Below are 20,375 nucleotides of genomic sequence, written 5' to 3' on the forward strand. Positions count from 1 at the left end.
TTGGTTATATGGTGATGAAGGAGCATTGCTATCCAATGACGCTAGGTTTCTCCATGCCGATAAAACAATAGTGTGACAGAGGTATTAAAGGTGCATGAATAATGTTTGTATCCAAAAAACACCCCATTGCACAAGTTATACTGAAAAATGTAAGAAATCTGTTATGTCATTCATGTAATGAGCACTACTTACCTACTTACATGATAACAAAAAAAAACATATAAGCTTAAGACTAGAGGTGGGTGGATCGATCAAGTCAGTATCGGTATTGGTTTCAGATTCTCCATTAATTTGATTTTATTTTTGTACTGTAGATTTTGTTTTCATTAGCTCTCAAATTCAGATTATTTTGAATGAACAAAACTGTTTTGTCTTTGTGTCGTTTCTGTTTATCATATTAATATATTATGATAGTTTTGTAGACACCTTCAAACTTTGTCCAAATTCTTAACAAAATAATTCAAATGGAAAAACCACAAAACATGTGACGGTCAGAAGTCTAAATAGTAATAAAAAAGATATCAGTGTCTGTTTACCTGGTTACCTAAACCAGGTAAACTGGTTTAGGTAACCAGGTTACCTAAAAGTAACCAGGTAAACAGTTTTTTTTTTAGAATTGATAAAAAAATAAAAATTTAACTATGGAAGCAAAGCTTATAAATATAAAAAAATGTTTCTGTTTGGATAAACTTTTGAATGCAAAGAAACTTACCTGCAGCAAACCTCTTTTTAACTAGAGAGAAGCGATATCCTGGTCCAGCCAGTTCAATGTCACATCCTGACAGGTTGCTGCCCTCACTGGTGAACTGCACTGCCAGCGGCGCCGGTTTACTGGGACCCTCTGTTAGCTGGAAGCGTGCCAATAGGGACCCCACACCTGGGCCAAGAAAATAAATATTGAAAGATACAAGAGTTATAATTATTTTAGATAAATGTATATTTTACTTCTGAAACAGAATCTGAATATGGGCAGAAATTCATCTCAAAGCTGTTGTCTATACCTCCGTTTTCAGATTTCTTGGAGATATCAGGGATCTTCCATAGGATTCTTTGCTGCTCTCCATTCCTGTATAGATAGAAATGGAAACATAGAAAGGACATTTATTTGAAGCCTATAGAACGTTTTGGAATTAATGCTAAGATTTAACAGCTAAGGTAAATAGAAACCTTTTTTCAGCAAAATTGTATTTGAGTAAAATCTTAAATCATGTAAAGAAAGTTTATTTCCATTATTATTTAAAATATTAATGTGTTTCATTTCACGTGAACTTCCTAAAAGAACATAACCACATTGTTTCGACAAGCCAACATCTTTAGGTTGTAAGCTAGACAGTGTGTAATAACCAACTAGTTTATGATTTGGCGCATACCATACAGCAGGAGGTAGGACAGCTTGTAATTTTGAAACACCTCCATCGATTGGGACGAGAAACTGGACGTTGTTGAGAGCCATCGGCGTCGACATGGCCTCCCCGTTGTATTTGTAGTCTATCCTCAGGTCAGTGCTGGTGGGCTCACATCTCCAGCTCACAGCCAGGTTCAGAGGAGCCGACTGGAGGCCATTCGTTGATACCTAAACGCAGACAAGAGTTAAGTATTGAGAGAAATACGTTTTTTAATGGAAAATGTATTTCTCTCAAACGGACCAAATGTTTGGTCCCTGGCCGAGCTAACCTGATACTTGAGCATGTCGACGTTGTAGTACGTTGCCTGCGGCTTCTGCTCAGCCACCTTCTTTAGATGGGATATCAGGTTTGGCATATTCACCCAGAAGTCCTTTGAATCAGCCTTAGATTGCGTGGTGGTGTCGCTGGTTGGTGGAGTAAAAGAAAGTAATCACAACACTAACAACACACAGAACAATTGTGATTTTCAAACACAAAAAGGAAAAAAAACAAAAAAAGCAAGCACAAAGCTTGAAGGCAGATATAAAAAAGTACCCAGAAACCTATTACTTTCATCAAAAATTGGCATAGAAAAAATTTGTAAAAACCAACATGAACTGCCTCACAATAGGTGATTTACCAAGCAATTCATTTTCATGAACCAAATTAAATGACTTCTATTTAAAGTCAAATTTGGTTCATGTCATTGCTTCATCATTCATTAAAAATTTCAAAGCAAAATTAACACCTCATTAATAACTACAAAAGTTTAAAGGTAACTAAAATGTATTTTTTTTTATAAGTGAGGGGAACGTGTAATAGCCTTCATGTAGCACAGGGGGCAGTGCTACATTTCTGTCTGGCTGGGCAAAATGCCAGCCACTTTGACATTTCCCTGGCATTTACTTAAAATACTTTAAACTATAGGATCAATAATATCAATATTTTACAGGTTTTAAAATTGTAACTTTTTAAAGCCTCAGTACATCTTGATCTCAGTGGTTAACAAATGGGTAGTTAATAACAATCCAATAGAAAACTGAACATCAGCAAGTGCAACATTTGCTATTTCTAACATCCAGTATAAGTTTTTATTTCACTAAATCGACAAGTAATGCTGGTAATGTTAACAAAACGTGTAATGCAGGGTGTGTCTAAAGGTCTAATATGAATTTAGTGAGGTTTAGTTCATTTATTGCACTCATGTTAAACATTTAAGCTAAAATAATAAAGTTAGATGATAAGGGCCTCAGCCTTAAAGGCTCCTTGCTTCACAGAGATATTGTCTGAGGTGAAAAGGTGTCTGAACAAGGTGGTGAGTTTACGGTGATGGTATTACCAGCAGAGCAGCTGGGGGTTAGGCAGAACATGCTCCAGTCGGCTGTAGTTGGTTATGCTGAAGGTTAGCACGGCAGGGGACGGGTTATTGGCAAAGTGCCGTGTGATTCCTGCCGGAAACGATAAAACCATCTCACCTATGACCTTCACAACACACCTGGAAGAAAGAAACGTTGTAAGCTGCAGACAAACATCACCCAAGTAATTTGTAATATTCTTATGTTCTGTCCCCTCTTTGATTTTCTTTTGATAATATATCTGAGTCATCACTGCTTCCAGTACTGTTTCGAATTGACTGCATACAATTCAAATCAACAACATCATGAGTAGCAAGCTAAATTAAGAAAAAAAAAATTGTTTAGCCCACAGTAATGCTGTGCAAACACAATCATGACTAAGCCTAAAATAAATCTATTTTCCAACACATGAGGCAAATAAATACAAAGCTATTCTAAATGCAACTTTACATATACTTTATAGCAATACATAGTTTTCTCAAACTTTCTTCAGTCTAACTCCTTCGTTTTACAAACATCCAGTGACATTTCAATAGCTGTAGATGTCACAATGGAGCCAAAACAGAGACATGTCATATTTAGTAAATAATATGGACTAGTCTTGGACTAGATCCTTTACATCAACTCCATGAACTGACTAAATAAATTTTTTTGATATTGTCAAATTGAAGACGTACTTGCTGGGGTCTGCTCCTTTAAAAAAGCCGTTGACAGTCTCTGTGAATGCCGCGGCCACAGGAAGTGTGTCCTGGGCCCCCATAGTGAGAGGGCTCGGTCCTCGGGAGCAGCCTAAAATCAGGGCAAAGCAGCACAAAAACAGAATTAAATCTAGCATGAAACATAGTGAACACATGACCTTATAGGTCATGAATTTGAAACCTTATAGTAAATAATTATTGATGATTTAATCATTTTTTAAATTGAGAGCAGATATGTAACTAAAAAGTTCCAGGCCAGGATTTTACACTCTTCCAATCCAAAAGTGCAAGGACGAAATGAAGACAAAACATTTATAGATGACATGAAATGAAACATCACACATTCATAATGAATAGAAACACCAGTGTTAGTAAGGTTGAACAGCAGATTACACACAAAGATGACACATTTCTCTCTGCTTTTTGACTGAGAAATATCCCTTTTACAAAGTACAATGTCATTTATTGGCACAATTCATAATACAGCGATGTTTGCTTTTTTCCCCCGAATAAGCATTGCTAGGTGCAGAAGATGATAGCAAGGCAGACTGAGAAAAAGACAAGTATTTGCATGCTTATTCCAGATGTATTTTATAGTTGAAGTATTTTTGACAAGATCATAGAAAATGACATCTAACTAAATAAACTAGAAGACCACCAAGAGGAAAAGTAATTATAAATAGATTAGTAAAGTGCACAAAGAAAGATGAATCTTCAAGAAGGAAAGTGGAGATGAAATGAGACCGAACAATGTCAAAAGAGAGAAAAAAAATGTCAAAAAATATATTTTAGTACAGAGAAGGAATGCTCAGCCACATATTTAGCATAGTGAGGGTTAGAAAATGGAGGATCTTTTGAGGGAGGAGCTTAAGGAAAAGGGCAGCGTAGAGGGTAGGGCCAAGCTTGCACGAATGAGACTCAGAAGAGTGTTTATGTGTGTGCACGCTTCCCTGTTACCGAGGAAACTTACCTTCAAAGGTTAAATAAAACTTCCCTCTGTCAAACCAAACAAGGGATGGCTGGTCATTCTCTGTGTTGGGTGGAGGGGGGCAGTGAAGGGGAGGAGGTAGAGGGATGAAAAGGTGGGAGGTGGGTGAGGAGGGGGGAGAGAAGGACAGAAGCATGAGTCTCACATGGAAGGTCTATCACACGTCACGGTGAAGTGAAACGTGGAGGGTGAGGGCCGGGTGAGAGGAGAGACGGAGCGCGGAGACACTGCCAGGACAGAACATGTGACGAGATGGGAGAGACGCATACTGGCCAAAAATAGGGTGACTGAGACAATGCTGGACTCGGGTAGACATAGGGACAGCCAGGCTTGTGCTGCTGAACGTTGGTCAGGACGGATTTCAATGTTGAGTTGAGCTAAATAGCAAAGGGGACTGTGGAGTCTCAAATGATCAACACTGTGATCAAAACTGAAAACATGAAGCAAGCGGACACATTTTCATCTGTGGTATTTATAACGTTTGAAATTTACGCAGATTACATTACGATCACAAGCTTAATAGTGTGTTCCTTTTTGCTGACAAAACAACTCTGATCTGTTGAAGCATCACCTCCGGAGATGTCTAAGGATCTAAGCAGTAGATCCTTCAAGACTTTATGTTAAAAGATGGGTCCTGAAAGGATCTGCTTTGTTTGTCCAGACCATCAAATACTTAACTGAACTGAGATCAGGGGAATTTGAAGGTCTAATCTTAAACCATTTCTGATCCTGCTGAAACAGACCACAGCTACAGGGGAATGCAGTTTTCAATAATACTACGTTAGATGGCAAATGTCACGTCCCAGCTGGTCAATTTTCCAGCTGGTGAAGCCAGCCCTCAACAGCTGGCTTCTTTCTCTAGTAAAACCCACTGCCTTGTTGTTTGGGGAAACAAGGCGTTCTTGTTTCCCCAAACAACACCACCTTCTTCAATTGATCTGTCCAGTTCTGATACTCACATACCCATTGTTAGTGGTGTGGGAGGTGGACTGGAGACAGCATTGGCATCTTGGCTAGTTTCATTCATAGCAAATTATAAAATACTTTAAATTCTGACAGAATAAACAGAATAAACAACAACTTCTCCAGCAGTTTAAGCTCCAGCAACTCAACTTTGGGTTGGACCTTGTGGTTCAGCCTTGACCACACACCGATAAGTCTCAGCTGCCCATGAACATGTTGCTGTTCCCTCCTTGAACTCCAATTTAAACATACCAATCATTTCTGGGAAGACTACACAAGAGCAAAATCTTGAAGATGCTCTTAGTCATTCTGTAGCCACAATTTGGACCTTTTCACACTCAGCTAAAGCTTTACATGATCCCATTTTTCCTTCTTCGAACACGTCACCTTGGAGGACTGAAATGTCCACATGCTGTCTGGCATTTCCCACCAACTAACATGAAGACAATCTGTGTTACTTTCACCTGCTGTGATCATAATGTTGAAACTGATCAGTGTATACACCTTTTTGATGCCATTCTATGTTTACATTATCATTATAGTACCATCTGCACATTATGAAACAGAGATGGATGCAATGAACCAACACAAGCTGCAGATGGCAGTAATGAGACCAAACCACAAGAAGAAAAGGTGGAGAACAGAAACCCACATTTCAGGCTCTGGAACTTGCTTTGAAAGAAAACTGAGAATGAAAGTCTGTTTAAAAAGCCCAAAAGGTGTGGCTAAACTTGAACCAATCCCTTCACAGAGGGAATCCTCAATGATGACATGTGTCCAATTAAAACTTTTTTTTGGCCCACTACTTGCCAACAACACCACATTATCTTAATACTTATTTTAGGAACAATGTGGGGAGTCAAAAACATGATCTGGAAATTAGAAAATCCAAACCACATTACAGCTTCACTCAAAGTTTTGCTTATAATGACGTTATTTTCAGGTGAAAGTGTGGATAGAAAGTAAAATAGAAATATCAGAAAAACGAGCATTAAAATGAGGCAAACATGGATAATAGTGCTTTGTTCTGGTTGGAAAACAGTGTATTGGGTTATTCTGAGGCTTAATTAGCAACACAATGCAATATTAAAAACAAATATTTTTGGGCAAGAAAAAGATTTTGTATACCTGGAAAGGCTCTTTTCATTAGCATGACAACAGCAAGAAAAATAATTAAAAATAAAAAATATATAAATTTATTAATCCAGTCCTTATGCTCAACAGCAGGGCAAAACCTTGGTTTTTGTTCATCATCCGTTTGTTGTGGCAAATTGCTGCTAATGAATGAGTGAGCCGACTAAGAATGTAGAGTGGTGGAACAAAATAAGTGTAATCCATTATGTGGCAAACACAACGTGTCCTTCAATATGTTTGAATGGGTTCAAAGGTCTCTGAGCCTAGAGAGTGAATGAGTGGCAGGTGAGAAAGGTGGAAGTCACAGATCAAGGCACCTCAGTGAGATTGGGTAAACCTGAGGCTTGTACTCCAGTTGTAGAGAGACAGACATGAATACAAAGCAGCTACTTGTCTAATTCGACCTGATTCTCATGCCAGACTTCAAACCAGGCTCTGATCTAACACAGTTCGTGACAATGCGTGTTGTGAATGTGTGTGTGTGTTTGATGATCTCAAGAACCCTCATATGAGGGGGCCCTTCAGACAAGCTCACACAGAAACCCAGCACACACAACACTCAGAAACATTTCTGGTGTTGAATGCCGAGACAAAAGGAATCTGGGAGAGACTTTGCTGCACAAGAAAGGAATCTCTTGAAATATGAGAGATAGGAGGCTACCATGGTGACAGGGCAAGACAGGCACTGGTGCACAGTCATAAGACAGAGAGAAAAGTCTCAGGCAAACAGATGAACGGAGAAACAAATATTTCTTTTAACTTGTGTGATTTAACCAGGTTTCATTATTAGTTGCATTTTTGACCTGAGAAATGAACAGGATGAGAAAAAAAAGTTACATTAGTGAGATAAATACTAAAATGTCTTTAAATATGTGGGATGAGAGGGAAACGATGAGAAAACTTTACTGAAAAGCAAAAGGAATGCCATGAATTTATGGTATCTCTTCACATTAGAATGAAGAAAACTGATGTGAATGAAAAAAAAAAAGGTATTTCAACAATGGCAAAAACATGGCCATTTTGGACAATTTGTATTTGATCCAAAAAGCTTAATGTAATGTTATAAGATGAGAGAATTGGAAAAATGGCCTGCTTTTATTGTTTAAATACCTTCATTTTTCACTTATATCTCAAGATGGCATACATAACACTCCAGAATGGCCTTTAAGGTCCTCAATCAAGATCAATCTCAGCAGAAACCACCAAACAGAAAAACTCACAAAAGAGCACTCCAAACCCACACTTTATAAAATGCCTTGCAGTCAATATGAAACCAACGCCTTTCAAAAAGCACTTACTACTCACAGTGCCAAAAGGAAGTTTACATATGTGCATGTACATCATAAATATTAATGAATGGATATACATGGATACACAAATGAATGATCAGCTGGAATGATAGACACATATTTGATGGGGTCCAATGTAGACGTTTTTTCTCCACACTTCAAATGTCAGTGGGCAGTTTGCTGAATGAATCCAAAAAGCTGCATTGCCTGTTGTCTGGCTATTAGTTCATATTTATTGTAGTGGTAATAGATTATTAATTATCAATGGATAAGCTATTGATTTCATATTGACTCCTATAGCATTCCATACTCCCCCCAAGTGCTCCGTTGGAGTTGAACTTTACCTGCAAATGAATCAAAGTGCCTCTCAAAGGTGGGCAGTTTGTCTACATAAGCATCATCTTCTGACAAACAAAGGGACAAAACAGCAAAACAAACAAAAAAAGAAAGAATTTCAAACAAAAGCGTAAAAATAAGCGTACAAGCATGTAAATAGAAAATGGAGATCTTAAATAAAAAGCTGCGGAAAATGTCAAAATTAAAAGCAGTGGAACTCAAAAGCTTACAGGGGCTTACAATCAAATAGAAGGTATTTTAATAGAAAATAGGTAATGACTTTAAATTGCCTAATGATCATATGAGCAGATTTGCCATTAGCCAAAGGTACACCACAATGAATGAAAGCTAAATCAAGGGTCAAAGTCATGATTGGTTGAAATGTTGGGATGCTTTGATGGGCCGAAACAAGTCTGTGAGCCTCAATGCAGTTATGAACCAAAATTTATTCACAGCGATGTAAGATGGATAAAATAAAATAACATTTTATTTTTCTAGCCTATGGTGGTTTTGCATTTGGTGTACTTTGGTATTATCTCTGTATAATAGCTAATGACTGCATAGAATGTTTTTAAACACCTGAGGTAATAATTATATTATTAAGAAACCTGGTAAACATCTGATCCTTTTAAGTATACATTCTTCAAGCAATGGGTCCTAAAAATCAGTTTGAATAAAATCCCCCTGCAATTGAGGACTTTTCTGTTTTTATATAACTCCCGCTGCTCCATGGTGTTTATTTTTTTCATGCTGCTATGACTCAGTCATGTTACAGCCTACTGAGATTAGCTTTTATCCACTCACAACTCTGCACTGCAGGCTCCTTTACACAGACTCTAAATTTAGATCAAGGAATATGAACTGCTCCATCGTTAATTCATTCAAGAATGTTTGCGAGTGAAAATCAACACCCTGCTTCACATTCTCGCCTATCGCTCACACTCAGCATGTTTGCAAGCGTGGAATTTAATCAGCCCCAATTGACACAAAATAATTTGTTCTGTGTAAATGTCAAGTCTTTTAACACTTCAATTTAAATAATAAAAAGTAAAATAAAAAAAACTGATTCAAACAAAAGGAGCAAGAGCAGAAGGGAAGTTCGGAAATGAATAAAACATTTAATGCTACACAAGTGCAGGTGAACTATTTCTCTCAGTTTTTCTTTTTATATTAGCAGAACCTTCAAACATCAGAACTGGTTCACACACCTGACACAGACACACACAGCTCCTTGCTAACAGTGGGTGTGGTGGCGGCACTCAGGGAGTTGGTGGAGGAGATTGAGGAGGTGCTCTCAGCTCGCGCCAACGGAGCAATGGGAGGGGGACTCGCCGAGTGGATTGGTGGGCTGAACGGCCGGTTCTAAAAAATACACACAAGACGAAAAAAAAAGGCAAAAATTAGGTTGATATTGACCTTTAAATCAATATTTAAACCAGGTTCTGCTTGGATAAAAATATAAAGAAGTGTTTATCTTCTTATGTTTTACCTCTGCAGGATTTCTTTTTTACGACAGAAGATGGAAGATAAAGTAAACTCCTAGTTAGATTTTAAACTTATCAGAAAAAATACATGGTCGATCTTACCACATCTCCAACAGCAGGTTTCCCAGGAGGAAGCTTGGGTCGTGAAGGGGGCCGAGGCGGAGGTGGGGGTGGGGTTGGGTTGACTGACGAGGGGGTGGAAGGTCTTACAGGTGAGGAGGAACCTGAAGATGAGCGCAGAAGCCAAGCAAGGCTCAGATATAGTTCAATCGTACAATTAAAACACTTGCAGCAAGTTGCTTTACTTATGAAATTTACTAAACTTAAATTAAGTAATAAAAACTGCAAATAAAATGACAAGGATCAGTGCATTGTATATTTCCTGGAATGATAAATATGCTTCAAAAACCTTAAAATAAGGCAAATTATTCCAGTAGCATAATCCCACCTTGACAAAAGGCTATTATTTCAGTGGAAAAATGTCCCATATATTGAAATTGTTGTTTTATGCTAAATACCTACAATTATTGTCAACCATTACTAAACAGTGAATGTTACTTAAGAAGTTAATCAGAGTGCAAATGAACTTTAATTAGTAATCTATCATGAAGTCATGTCATTTGTCTCATCTCCAATTCATTTCTCTAATTCATCAGCTTCTGGCCATAACACGTCTCTGAGTTCAAAACATCTATACAACATTGCATTATTTTTCTCCTTGTAAGAGCAGCAAATGTTTATAGGTCTGTCTAATAAAAAAAACAGATAAGATTTTAATATATAAAGGCAACAAAACTGCAATAATAAGATAATATTTTTGCTGCAAAACAAAAGCTTTGTAGATAGGTTAAGTTTAAAAACTAATCATAACAAAAAAATAACATTCTGTATTCATCTGAGTCAAAACAACACTGTCCCTCCCCTCCAAACATCTGTTGAGTCTGTGCAAATTTAATAGCAAGGGTGCCACAATCCATCTGGCAGTTTGTCCCTTTCAACACCAATGAACTGAAACTTTTTTATGTTATAGTCAATACAAAATCATAACATGGCATCTGAGAACTTCCAATATAAATAAGTACTCACCACTATTTGCCCCTCCTGCTCCAGCTGTGGGGCCTGGTGATGAAACTACTGCACGGTATGTTGGAGGAGGAGGCGGCGGTGGGGGTGTGCTCCGACTTTCCTGGCTGGTGTCTTTGGGAGAGGTGATCGTTTCACCTCTTTCCTCTTTGGGATGAGAGGCGTTTGTGTTCTTAGACTGCTCTTCTTGAGAGAGGACAAGGGGTGATGGGATTGAGGAAGCTGAGGGTTCTTCAGAAAGCAGAGTCACCACTTCACAGGTGCTCTCCTTGGGGGCGGGGACTGGTGGGACACCAGCAGGTGAGCTAAGAGGGGGAGGGGAGGAAGCTGGAGGTGATGTATGCTCCTTTGATGCAAGTGGGGGAGAAGAGGCGATGGAGAGTGGATTTTGGTCTTCTGGTGTGGAGGGACCTGAACGAATAGGAGGCAAGAAAGGCTCCTGTGACGGAGGTGGGGAGGTTGGAAGAGGAGGAGGCGAGTCTTCTTTTGGGGAAAGAGCGATGGGGAGAGGAGGAGCTGATGTAGGTAGAGGGGGAGCGGGGGATTCAGGTGGAGGAGGGGAGGCTGGTGGAGGAGGTGCTGGCTCTTCAGGAGGGGGTGGTGAAGACGGCATATGTGGTGCAGGTTCCTTTGGTGCTGGTGGCCCAGCAGGAGAGTGTTCACTGAAGCAGACCCACTTGTCGTCTGTATCTTCACCAGCAGGGGGAGCCACCTCCGGCCCAAAAATGTTGTCCAGGTCTGCTATGGAGGGCTTCCTGCTTGAGTCATTTGCATCTGCTGATGCTTCTGGAATAGAGACCAGAGATAAATTGAATGTTACATTCCAGAAATGTATAAATAAAGTAAAGTTTTGATTTTAATAAATTTGATAAGTATATTTATATAATGATAACCTTTAAAAATGTTGTCTTTACTTGTCAATGTCCATTTTTTTATAAAGCAGCTACTAACTACACCAAAGTGCTGCACAGTATTTTTTAAAACTTATGTAAAGCATTCATGTTAAATTTGATTTTAAGAAAAGAGCTCAATAAAAACTGCCAGTTCAGCCATTTCATGCACAGTATGTTGTTAAAATAAAATTCGAGTTGAATATGTTTAACATTAAAAGATTTTAAAAGTAAAAAAAGGCAGAAGAAACTCTCACCAGCCGCATCTGGAGAAGGGGCTTCAGTTGTAGGGGGTGAAGTTGGGACATTCTTAGGCGGAAGGGGAGGAGGAGCTGAAAAAATGTTAAGAACGTTATTGAATAGTTCATAGATTAAAACTATAACTGTTCCAATATTCTTGTAACTGTAGGTGTATTGCACAGGATGCAGATTTCTGGTACAAATAAAAAAACAAGAGTGTCAGCAGATTAGCTTGTTAAGATTTAGCAGGAATTACTACATCTGTCAAAAAACAGCAATACTTCTTACGAGGGGAACACAAAACCATCCATCATGCAGCACAGAACCTTACAATTCAGTCACCACCATGCCAAGTGCAAGGATAGGGCAGCAAAAGAGGAAGGGGTTGATGCAGCATGAGTACAGAACCTTTGCTGTAAAGCATACGTCAACCAATAATAAATGCTGTGGTTGTGTAATGGCTGATGAAATGAAGCGGGAAACAACTCTTTGTCTGGTGGGACGTGGAGAGGATCATGACCGCATGGCTGTTTGATCAGGACTGTTTGCCAGGTCTGTTTGTTAGTCAGATGATGAGGGAGTTCACAGGGCGAGCTGGTGGGTCTGTGCAGTCATTCAAGGCAGACGAGGAGCTGTGACACAGTGTGGAATAATGAAACTTACTTCCTGTGGGGAAGGACCTGGTTAAAGAGGATTCAGGCTCTGAGAAAGAAGTCCCCCACACATCGGGCTCAGAAAGAACCACTAAGTGCAGGAGGGGACACAGAAGGTCAAGTGAAGGAAATTAATAGTGGGTTTCTCATTCTTTTATATATTTTGTAGGGAATAAAACATTCATCAGCTTGTAATAAAAGTCTTAAATCGGGTAAGGAAATCTGTTAGCAGTTAGAAAGTGTTAGCTGGAAGAAAAAAAACGATACAGCATAAACAAACTGCCAAACAAAGCTCATAAGTACTGCATGTCTATTACGGAACTACACACGAGCAGCTACACCTGTGTGAATCAATGTATAGTGGTATTTTATATCAACTTGAGGTCATTATGCCTGAGATAGAACTTATGTAACAGCTAATTGCTTTTTGATAGTCTGCAACTGAAAGCCCAGAGGATTGAATGTTAGCAGTTACAATAGAACCTATGTATTAACCAACCTGCAATACACCTATAAACACAACCTTTGGGGGTTATCTTCAGCTTTGACCTCAGCAAAGACACGCTAAATTCACAACTACTGCAGCGAGTTCAAGAGAAGAAGAATTATGTAAAGACATGAGCGGAAGGCGAAGGGAAAATGTGTTGACAGTCAAATAAGACTAAGCTGACAGCAAAAAAGACACAGCAAGAGTATTTTCAGAAAGCCTGCATGAATCAATCCAGACAAAAACATAGACACATTTAGAGGATAAAAAGGGATGATGGATACAGGAACAGAGCAGTTACCTTCAGTTTTCTGTTCTCCGAAGGCTGTTTCTAAAGGAGGCCCAAATAAGGCTGTGGTGTCTTCAGGGAATGCTGTTTGCTGATTGCTGCAGCGGCAACAAAGTGAGTAAGAGAAGAAAAGTGTTGTCATTTCACCTAATAGTTCACTATTTTAAGCCTGCTATGACACATTACAGTCAGGTAATGCATGGCAATTTCCACCAGACTTTATTGATGGCACATAAGGATTGATCAATCCATTTATACTCAACAAGAATTTTCATTTATAAAGATGGAGGCATTCAAATAATTGAGGCAAAAATTTTATTTTCTGAAAATAAGATTTTTGTTATTGGGATTAAAAAGGGATCAAGCCAATCTGAACCCTTTTAATCACTTTTTAGTTTCCGAACTCAAAGGGCAAAAAAACCTAAGGAATGTAAGCCATGACTTGAAATCCAGCATTTAATTGAATCTGTGTAAGTCAGGCAGTAAAACTTTGCTCACATTGACCATGTACACTATTGGCAAAAAAATGCCCTCTTTAACACGATTATAACCAATTTAGAAAGTTTCATAAATTCACTGCTTCCAAGTAGGAAGCACAAATAGTGGGATACAGCAAGTTATTAAAATCCCATGGAACGAAAAAGAAATACATGAACCTTCTTGGAGTAGTTGTGAAAACTCTTGCACCAGTATTGAGAAGAAAAACTACAATAACTGCATTGGTCATGTGGAGATACAGTGACTAACCTCTGTCTCTATGTGCAGAGAGAAGAGCCAATGTGACTTATCTGACTCCTCATGACTCAACAGACAAAACAATGAAAACTGAAGCAACTGGACAACAAAAAGATGACATTCAAGTAAACCACTGGAACCATTGCAGCATGATTCACCTACATAGAACTCACAATATAAACAACTGCTGTTAGAGTAATATTAGATTTGGTGCTCAGTACACAGCACTGTTGTACAGACTGACAGCTTTGCAAGCTTAATGGAGTGCACAGATTCCCACAAGAAGAACAAAAATGTTTTTTTGTTTTCCTAAGAAGTTGTTCAAAATTCCTAAGAGATGGTAAAAGTGGGGCAGTCTTGCAATGAGGTCTTTTGCATTAGAAGAGCAAAGAGTAATATCAAGAACATTATCTAAAAAAATGTCCCATTTCTGAGCTCCACTGCAGTACTGGGGTGATTCTTCAAAGAAATTATTTAGCAAGCCTGATCAAATCAAGTCCCAATGAACTTATGCAACATTACAGCTTGTGACAGCACAAATGTGAAAAAGTTCAGTCTTTTTATGCTGCTACACAGAAACAGTGTTTTATTTAATGATAAATGCTTTGAAGGCTTTTTACAAAACAACAAGGTTAAACTATTTAATACACAAACAGCAATTGATCAATATTCAGAAATAAAATGCATAAAGTGAGAACCGTGCTTCATACCTGGGTGGTTGTGGTGCTGGAGCTGGTGTGGGGGCCACGATGGGAGCAGCAGGAACGGCACGCCTTGGCCTGGCAATTTCCTCACCTGGGAGCATGAAGGAAAACAGCATTTTTTAGTACTTTACTCAAAAAAATAAAAAATTAAAGTCTGGACTGAAGGGCAGTAAGAATGTTACTTACTAGATGTGTTCCTTTTAATACCCTATAACATAGAAAGAAAAAAAAAACAGTAAAGTCTAAAAATCCTAAACAGAAGAGGTACACTTTTACATTTTCCCTCTATGCTCAGAAGAAGCAAATACTTATTTGTAATTCCTAATTTCACTTACATGAAAATAATCAGTTTTAGTTAAAATAGTAGGTGGTAATAATTCATGATCCTTCACCACAGTTTTTTTTCCCTAAAGTAAAATAATCCCATGGTAAAAAATGTAGAGAAAGCCAACCATTAATATTTAGTTTTCTACAAAATCACACATAACAACTTACAAGCACCCCTCACTATGGCAACACAATAAATGTAAAACAACCCATTTTCAATGTGCTTTTTTTTTTTTTTTTTTTTTTTTTTTTTAGCTCAGACTGCCTAGGAATTTTTAATTAGCATTTCTTTTTACTTTTTGGTACCTTGGGAGTCTAAATATGACCAGACGCAGAAACCAATTTTGCATAACTGGCTTAAAGGATGAAAGATGGTCTAAGTTTATCTTGTCACCAAGAAAAACCCTCCTTTGAAAGCTGGCTACAGAGAACTGCAGCAAAGAGTCGCATCTTTGGGACCCCAGTGTCTGTAACAATGCCTCTATCTACCTGCCAATCGGTTGTTTAAAAAGTAAGCCCAGAAAAGTAGAATGAGAAGAGATTGCAATATTTCTGCAATCTGATATTGTGCAGCTGTGTGTGGACTTTGGGGTTACACCTGGAAACAAAAGAATGAAAAGCAACCAAACACGGTTTAGGATGTGCATCACATCATGAACTCTATGAGCACATTTTAAGTAATTTTGATAGCTTTAACTCTGCAAATATAAAATCAACCCTGTTCAATGGTCTTTCTAAATAAATTGGTTGCATTAATGAATTTAGGAAAAGCAGTTATTTCAGCCTTTTCTGACCCTTTAACCCACTGAACAAATGAACCAATAAATGTTAGTTTGAGATTTTGTTACTGCATAGTGTTGGTAATAAACATGGAGGCAATTCAATTGAGTTTAATTATATTGCAGTGTTAAATCCTCCTGGACGAACATGTAGAAACTGTGCGTGCTTGAATTATTACCACCCACGGTGCGATCAGCACCACCTGCATGTGCGTATAATAAAGCATAATCCTACTAGTTACTAGGAAAAAAAAACTTTATTAGTTTCATATGAGAGAAACATTGCATCTTAGAATCCCTCTGCTGTCTGCTGTAACAAGAAAGCAGTGGGTCGTCATCAAAGCTTTAAAAAGCCTTTAATTATATGCTTTCTGAGGTGTAAGAAGCAGCTTGTGACAGCACATAAAGTGTGAGACTGACAGTTGGTGTGCAAAATCTAAGGGTCTTAAATTTGGCTGACAAGGTGATAATCCAGACATTGTTGTCTTTTTCCCCGCTGTGATCCCAACAGAAGTATGAATTCATAGTGGGGAGGACACCACGAGCAATCAAAGGCTGGGGTGTGTGAGAGGAGAGTGTGACAGGAGGGGAGGACACATGAGCAGATGAAGAGACACGATGGAGAGAGACATCAGAGCCAGCTGTCAAAAGTGCAAATTATCACCAAGCAGACAGAAAAAATAGAACATAGTAATTCCAGATGGAAAATCAAAACACCTTTAAGACTAGAGATCTGAAGAATTAGTAAATAAAAATTTAAAAATGCTTATTTTAGCTGAGAAAATGTAAAGTCTTGCTGAAGGGTACAGAAGGTCATGTGATATATTTAGTGTCACCCCAGTTAGACATATGGAAAGGACACTTACCGGGCTACGTCTCTGTGACCAGCATAAAGGAAGAGAGAAGAGATACCTGATCAGAGAGTGACAAATCAGTAAAGAGGACAGCATGTGCATCAGAAGAAGACTGTTTGGCCTGGCTGACTGTCGTATTTCATGAGTAATACGTTTTCTGTTGAATTTAGTGAAACATCTCTTCAAACATTTAGTCAAGATAGCTCAGGGTGATTTATTGAAACGCATATGTATGTTTGTAACTATAGCATTGAAAATGCATTTGCCAGCCTACTGTGACTGGACAAAATCCAAAACATCTTGTAGAGCTGCCTTATTAATTCTGTTTCTTTAACGGCTGCATCCATTTGCTGCTGATCAGTCTGCTGTTAAAACAGAAACTCTGCCACCTAATCCCAGCGAGGTTCCTTTCATTTCCCTACGTATCCTCCCATCTGCCCTCTTCCACTCTTTAATTTCTACTGAAATCACTCCATCTGCTCGCATCAGATCCACCTCACAGCAACCATCTCTCCCTCCATTCTCTCACTCTTTTGCTTGCCCCAGTTGTGCAGTGAGCCATGAGTGATTAAAGTGATGTAACAGAGGGTGGGACATGCTGGTGGTAGGAATTCATATAATTGGATAAAGTAAGGAAGGAAAGACCTCAGTGAAGGCTGACCTAGCCAATTGCTGCAGCTCTGCTGAACGTAAACAGGAAGTGCATCAGAGCTGAAATCCCTAGTCCATTTAAAGCACTACTATTGGTTTATCAAATAATAAAGAATAAAGGAATATTACATTATTGTGGTTGTTAAACTCAGACAAGTTGGCTGTATTTTAAGCAGACAAATATTACTATCTACAACAGACTGAAATAATGATAAATATGGAAAATATTTTAAAAAATGGAAAAACAAGTTCCAGTTTTTCTTTGGAATAAATGCAAGTTTAAAAAAAAGATCAAATAGATATGCATTTTGAGAGGTTGTCATAACATTTCAGTTTTCAGTATGAGCCACTATTTGTTTCCTTTTGAATATATAATCTCAGTATTTTGACTGAGAACCAGCAGACTAAAGGCTTCACAACTAATTAAATCAGATCAGTCAAAGACAGCATAAATACACCTTAAAAAAAGCTCTTGCACTGTTTGTAGCACAGCAAGAAAAAAAAAAATTGGTTTAAAAGCAGCTGGGCAGCTACAGAAGCCCAATGCTTATTTAAAGTCTATATCTGTTAAAAAATAAAATAAAATATTTCCATCTGTAATGCGATATAAAACCTGTGCAATTCAACAGAGGTATGCCACATCTTTCCTTGTCAAGATCTGCCCACTATACCAAATAAAGGTTCTGCACATCCACAGTTTAGTTTTAAAATGCTGTGGATTTTGTTGTACTCTTGTCCTGACTTATACCTATGCACAATACGGCTGGATCACTTCCATGTTTTTTAACCCGTCTGATTTTATTACGGGTTATAAGTAAGGAAGCATGAAGACAAAAGGAGATTCTGCACTTTTGGGATGTACTAAATCTGCTTTAGATTTAAGTAGACAAAAGTCAACATTGGCCATTTACCTCACAAATACAAGACTAGTAATTATATAATCCCAAGATGATTTCATACTTTGCCCCACATCTAGTTTGCATATCAACAGCCACAAAAACATAGCACATGCATTTGTAAGCAAGACATATTTTTAGAGCTAAAAGAGCACATAGTTAAGAAATGCATATAAAACAAACATAAAAAACAGAGTCTTACCGGACTCCTCTACAGGGGTTAGGGTCATTTTAGGCAGCAAAGCAAAAAATATTCAAAGGAAGAGAAAAAGGTAACAGAATGTTAGAAGGCTGAGAGGGTGTTATAAACACAAGCAAAGCAGACGTGGAAAGTGATCTCCGGTCGTAAACACATATTTGATGACAGTTCACTGAGGAGAACTGGATAAGTTGTCAAAAGATAATTTGTGTGAAGCTTTTGTGTGAAATAAGATACAATCCTGCATCAACAATGCTTCATCACAAACACTTTGTAACTCTGACAAAGTTTTCACAATCTGGGGTCAGAAGAATGCTAAGGCTTTATGCAATGAAATACCATCCAACAGTCTAAAAGAATAGACTTATATAAACCAACTGGGCTTTTCTTGGTTGGTAAAGATTTCTGTACTTCTTTTGGGTCTAACCTACAAGTTCTGACTTTTTTATGTGGACAAGAACTAGATGTTCTTTCATAGAGGTGGTGATTATATATCTAATATAAAAAGTAAGACGATAAAATAATGCCATGAATAGCATGTCTCTAAATCTGATTTATTATTAAACTAAGAGCTTCAAGAAAAGATCATGACTGAAAATAGCGAGAGTTTAGTTTTGAAAGAAATTCAGATCTTTCAGTATTAAGTCCATCAAGGGGAAATTGGCAGATGCCCTTCTCTGGTCAACTGATTGGTACATTTTTAGTTAATATGCAAGTGGTAAGACCAAACCTGTCACACAACCAAGCACACTTAGAATCTATTTTTTTTAATTATTGATAATTAAACATTAATACGACAACGCAGCTGCTAAGCAATATGCCCACAGCACACTCACAAATACTGAAAGCTGAACAAAAATCCTAATAAATTTGTTATTTTGTGTTTTACTCCAAGTCTTCCATACATAAATCCAAACAATAAGAGCATAAAAAGACCTTCACACCTAATAAGGTTGACTCGGTGAACCCACTGAAGCTGGATTAAATTATTGAGGACAGAAGCTCAAATGACCACAGGTAATGTCCTTGTATTGTGGACTGAAACACAAGTTCATTGTGTCCACTTTCCTATGTGAATAATTTAAAGCAGACACCTAACCTAACTGTCCTGACTGGGGAAACACAGGACTGGAGGCCTGCAGACCAATAGGCATAGAAAAGCTGAGGGAGGCCTGAAGAACCCCACTGCAAACTGCATGAGATGATTAAGTTCTCACAGGGACTTAATGTTGTGCTGCCTGGCAGCTGTAAACTTGTGGTTTAAGATGTAGACATTTTGAGTAACATTAAATTACTTTGGAACAACAAGAAAAAAAATACAAAGTATAAAAGCCTTACAAATTAGTTACATAAATTCTAAAATTTTCAAAATGACTTAAAGCTTTTAGTTCATTATTCAAACCAAAGACCAACAGGCAACCAGGCAACAATGCTTGCTCTGCTAAATTATTGACAAAAAGGTAAATATATACTGTTAAAAGGTGGAATTCATTTAGACCAATTTCACTCAGAGGAGTGGATTTGAAGAATTCATTTGTCCTTGTTTAATTTTATTTAGTTAGATTACAGCTAATAAAAATGCTTCTATTTCTTATAAAATTAGAATTTCAAAAAAGCAAAAAAAAAGGATATTTAGTGCAGTGATGTCATGTTATGGTGCTCTCGACAACTATGGGAAAGACCGCTGACTCAACAGTTGTCCAGCAGACAGACACTGACGGCCTCTGCAAGCATCAATAGGTCATTGCGAAAGAAACTTGCTGCTCACAGAAAGCAGCTTCCAAGCACATTAATGAAAAGTTGAGTGGAAGAAAACACTTTGGCAGAAACTGCTGCACAATAATCTTTCACTGTCAGTTTTGAGAGAGGACTCAATCATTATTTTGGGGAAGATTCACAATGTGTCAATACAAAACAAAACTATTAGCTTTCCTCTGAAACCTGTTGTAAAAATTG

At 38.0% G+C, this 20,375-nt stretch overlaps 1 protein-coding gene across 12 annotated transcripts in view; it reads right to left on the reverse strand.

The window, feature by feature from the left end:
• Positions 1-20,375, reverse strand: part of sgip1a (SH3GL interacting endocytic adaptor 1a) — a 70,490-nt gene that overhangs the window by 5,080 nt on the left and 45,035 nt on the right. For 6 of the 12 annotated variants that reach the window (XM_081606095.1, XM_008415184.3, XM_081606100.1 and 3 more), the window contains 17 exons: positions 16,686-16,697; positions 14,900-14,921; positions 14,720-14,804; positions 13,287-13,372; positions 12,509-12,589; positions 11,863-11,937; positions 10,719-11,501; positions 9,735-9,856; positions 9,357-9,510; positions 8,157-8,216; positions 4,409-4,468; positions 3,418-3,529; positions 2,725-2,880; positions 1,675-1,810; positions 1,371-1,573; positions 1,002-1,066; positions 713-877 (listed from right to left, as the gene is read on the reverse strand). In XM_081606095.1, the coding sequence (XP_081462221.1) occupies positions 713-877; positions 1,002-1,066; positions 1,371-1,573; positions 1,675-1,810; positions 2,725-2,880; positions 3,418-3,529; positions 4,409-4,468; positions 8,157-8,216; positions 9,357-9,510; positions 9,735-9,856; positions 10,719-11,501; positions 11,863-11,937; positions 12,509-12,589; positions 13,287-13,372; positions 14,720-14,804; positions 14,900-14,921; positions 16,686-16,697 (2,377 nt within the window). The remainder of the gene's footprint in view (positions 1-712; positions 878-1,001; positions 1,067-1,370; positions 1,574-1,674; positions 1,811-2,724; positions 2,881-3,417; positions 3,530-4,408; positions 4,469-8,156; positions 8,217-9,356; positions 9,511-9,734; positions 9,857-10,718; positions 11,502-11,862; positions 11,938-12,508; positions 12,590-13,286; positions 13,373-14,719; positions 14,805-14,899; positions 14,922-16,685; positions 16,698-20,375) is intronic. The other 6 variants (XM_081606104.1, XM_081606103.1, XM_081606097.1 and 3 more) reach the window with 5 other exon arrangements.

This window comes from Poecilia reticulata, chromosome 4 (assembly GCF_904066995.2).
Source record: "Poecilia reticulata chromosome 4, P_reticulata-male-v2, whole genome shotgun sequence".
NCBI lineage: Eukaryota > Metazoa > Chordata > Actinopteri > Cyprinodontiformes > Poeciliidae > Poecilia > Poecilia reticulata.